Source organism: Bison bison, unplaced genomic scaffold, assembly GCF_000754665.1.
Source record: "Bison bison bison isolate TAMUID 2011002044 unplaced genomic scaffold, Bison_UMD1.0 scf7180017859304, whole genome shotgun sequence".
Lineage (NCBI taxonomy): Eukaryota > Metazoa > Chordata > Mammalia > Artiodactyla > Bovidae > Bison > Bison bison.
The window spans coordinates 1,389,407-1,393,456 of record NW_011489876.1 but is presented as its reverse complement, the minus strand read 5'-3'; the positions used below and the strand labels follow the sequence as shown (position 1 = coordinate 1,393,456).

The window sequence follows — 4,050 nt, the reverse complement described above, 5'->3', positions numbered from 1 at the left end:
AGCGAGATCTGGACCAAAGGCCTACACAGAGGCATGGGGAGGCAGGGCACGTGTGGGCCTCCTGCTCTTCCGGGGAAAGTGTAGACACTGCACTCCTGGTTGCCGACTTGGGGCAAGGCCGACTTCCCTGCTCTGTGAGTTAACCTTGCCCACCTTCCTGGGCATTTTCTTGTTTCACACCTGTTTTTATATTCACCATTGAAGCTTTTTAAAAAAATTTCTTTCTTTTGGGGTGTGCCATGCAGCATGCGGGATCTTAGTTCCTCGACCAGAGATGGAACCCATGGCTCCTGCATTGGGAGCACAGAGTCTTAACCACTGGACCACCAGGGAAGTCCCACCAGCAGATTTTTTTACCATCCATGCCCATCACACAGTTTGATGCTGACTTGTTATGATTTGAACAGAGAGCTTTATTGACAAACCGCCACATGGTAAATTTGATCACTCACTGTTTAAAAAGTATTATTCCTTAGCTGGTAGTTTTCAGCTGGTAGTTGTTGCTGGTAGTTTTCAGCCCACTGAGGAGCTTCTCACAGCCTTAGTGAGATTCTCTAAGATGCTGTGGCTTTCCCTCTTTAATATTCAATGGTTCCACCTCACATCCAGTTTTCTAAAAATCACTAGCCTTCCTTCCTAAAACAACCGTTACTTTCACATCAGTCACTGTTTGTCTGTAGGATCTCCAGTGTGGGGTAAGGCAAGCACGTTGGATACACTATGAGTCGGGCCACCTGGTAACCATTGATGTGAATGATCTCTTTTGAGTCAATGGTCACCTCTGTGCTTCCTGGGCCACAGGGGAATGGTTTCGTTCCTGCTGCCCAGCTGGAATGCAGATGTGGCCTTGGCAGCCACATGTAGGAAGTGGAGGAGGGGAGTCAGGCAGCCTAGTAGAATCCCCTGGGACCTTGTTATGTGCTCCTCCCAGTGGGTGTCCTGTTGCAGGTTCATGACACTGGCGGGTGGCTCCAGCTGTGTGCACGGGAGGTACGTTCTGTGAGTCCGTGTTGACAGCATCTATAGAGTCTTCTGGAAAACATGACAAGAAATCATTACTGGGGACTTCCCCAGTGGTCCAGTGGCTAACACTCTGAGTTCCCACTTCAGGGGTCCCGGGGTTCAATCCCTGGCTGGGGAACTAGAATCTCACATGCCTCAGCTAAGACCTAGCACAGCCGAATAAATAAAATTAAAAGTAAAAAAGAAATCATTACTGGTGGACGCCAAGCTCTTAGGCTTTGCCCCATGAGCTGCGGCTTTCTGAACTGTTGCTTTCTCTGCTCTAGTGTACGCTGTGTTCGGATTTACCAGCGTCGTAAACCTCATCATAGGACTGGAACAAGATGGGATCATCGACGGGTTCATGACACACTACCTGAGAGAGGTACGGGGGCGCTTAGCCATCACGCGCACCGAAGGGTCGGCGACTCAACAGTATTGCTCTAGCTGGAAATCCTTTCGTGTCATGTAAGAAGGCACGACACGTGGTATTTCATTGACTGCCGTGGATGCAGGACACTCAGTTATGTGGAAAGTGAAGTGGAAAGTTAGGACTAGATTGTGGGAGGCAGCTGTCCTCAGTGTTGGGTCTTACAACTCTATCTTCACACCGGACTCACCACCTTCCTCTTCTACTTGTGTTTAAAATAAGTGGGGTACTTTGAGGCTTCTCAGGTGGCGCTAGTGGTAAAAAATCCAGCTGCCAACGCAGAAGATGTAAAAGACGAGGGTTCAATGCCTGAGTGGGGAAGATCCCCTGGCAGAGTAAATGGCAACCCACTCCAGTATTCTTACCTGGAGAATCCCATGGACAGAGGAGCCTACAGTCCATGAGGTTGCAAAGAGTCGGACACGACTGAAGTGACTTAGTACCAGCAGCAGCAGACGTCTTTAAATGAATTCGGTATCTGTGTATCTGTTGTTATCAATGCATTACTCCTTAAGAAAGCCCAAGTCAGTCAGTCTTAAATGTGTAAACTGCCAAGCACGGAGTCAGTTAATAAAGCCATTTGATTGTGATGATGAATACACGCTCTGCCCCTCATCACAGCATTATCAATCTACCTGGCACTTGGCAGAGCTGGTCCTCTTTCCTTATTTGATGGTGTGATAAATCTAGCCCCAGAGAGGTTAAGTAACATACTCCAGGTCACATAGGAAATAAGGAGCAGTGTAGTCATCATTCATGTGTCAGGTAATGGGGAGCTTTGAATGCAAGCCAAGGGAGTTTGGGTTTTGTCCCTTGTGTGAGGGAAGATGTTAAGTAAGGGGACAATGCAATCAGCTCAGAGAAGGATGGGCTTGAACGGAAGGGTCAATGCTGTGAGCTAGGACACCAGCCAGGAGGTGTCCTGCGGGGCCAGTGAGGGCATGAAGGTGACCCAGATGGAGGCCAAGCATGAACTACCGTAGAGAGGAGGGATGAACTTCAGAGAATTTGAGCGGCTGGAATGAGTAGGTCTCAGGGATGAGCTGGGGGCAATGGGGAAAATAAGGGCTAAGGCTATCCTGACTCTGGGAGCACTTAAGGGGGCCCTCCGTGATGCTTCCCTAGCTTAAAAAAATTTTTTTTAATTTAATTTTGGTTGTGCTGGGTCTTCTTTGCTGCACAGGCTTTCCTCTAGTTGCAGAGAGCTGGGGCTGCTCTCTAGTTGTGGCAGCACCTGGGCGTCTCATTACGGGGTCTTCTCTTGTTGTGGAGCATGGCCTCTAGGGCTTCAGTTGTTGCAGCTCCCGGGCTCCAGAGCACAGGCTCAGTAGTTGTGGCGCACAGGCTTAGCTGTCCCTTGGCATGTGGGATCTTCCTGGACCAGGGATGGAACCGTGTCTCCTGCATTTCCTGCATCGGCAGGCAGATTCTTTACCGACTGAGCCATGAGGGAAGCCCTGCCCTAGTCTTTTTAAAAAATGGCAATGGCAGTGGATGACACACGTTTTCCAGATAGACTTGGGGGTGGAGAGACTCCAAGGAGAACAGACAGTGTGGGCAGAGGCTTTGAGATGAGAAACAGCATGGGGCTCCCCACTGCCAGGCAGGGATGATGCTGAGTTCATCTGGGGATGTGAGGAGTTTCAGGTGGGTAAAGGACATCCTGGCAGGTGGCCCAGCAGGCAAGGCTTTGTAGGTGTTGAGCTCGGGGAAGAGATACAGGGACCATCTCAGGACAGTTGGCACCTGAAGGTCTGAGAAGAGAGGAGAAGGTAGAGAGGAGGGCCGAGGGTGGAACTTTGGAGACCCTGGCCAGAAGATCAGGAGCCTCTGAAGTGGCCTGGGAGGGGGCAGGCACAAACACAGGAGGGCTTCCCAGGTAGTCCAGTGGTCAAGAATCTGACTACCAATGCAGGGGATGCAGGTTTGATCCCTGGTCTGGAAAGATTCCACATGCCGTGGGGCAACAAAGCCCGTGCGCCACTACTGAGCCCGTGCTCTAGAACCTGCGGGGTATAACTACTGACTCCTTGTGCTCGAACTACTGAGCCTGCACGCCCTAGAACCTGTGCTCCACAGCAAGAGAAGCCACCACAAAGAGAAGGGGTGTGGGGAATCGGCAGGAGAGGAGAAAGGTGGGACGACCACGTAGGAAAGGTCCAGTGAGGGCTGCCGAGGGCTCGAATGAAGCTGTGATGAGAAGGAGTACTGCCTGGGGTTGACATCATAGAGACAGATCAATGGGACCTGCCAGCAGACTGCGTAAGAGAAGGAGGAGTGAACAATGACCTTGTGGTTCTGACCTGGGCAAGCTGAGTGGCGTCTCCATGAACATAAGCCAAGTGGGACTTGGTTGAGGGGAGAAGGTGATGAGTTAAAGGAGGTGAGGTGGGCTTGAAGGGTCCCTGGACCCATCCAGTGGAAGATGCTCAGCAAGCCAACAGGTGAGGCCAGCATGGCTGAGAGAACCAGATGTGTAGGCATGCATGATGAAAACCATGAACTTGGATGGACTTCCCTGGCGGTCCTGTGGCTAAGACTCCATGCTTTCACTGCCAGGGGCCCAGGTTCCATCCCTGGTAGGGGAACTAAGATCCCACTTGCCACGTGGGATGGCC

The 4,050-nt window shown here is 51.2% G+C and overlaps 1 protein-coding gene across 4 annotated transcripts in view; it reads left to right on the top strand.

The window, feature by feature from the left end:
- The window catches only part of TM6SF1 (transmembrane 6 superfamily member 1), a 33,915-nt gene that overhangs the window by 9,880 nt on the left and 19,985 nt on the right, over positions 1–4,050 (top strand). For all 4 annotated transcript variants that reach the window (XM_010830960.1, XM_010830953.1, XM_010830948.1 and 1 more), the window contains exon 3: positions 1,290–1,387. In XM_010830960.1, coding sequence (XP_010829262.1) covers positions 1,290–1,387 — 98 coding nt within the window. The remainder of the gene's footprint in view (positions 1–1,289; positions 1,388–4,050) is intronic.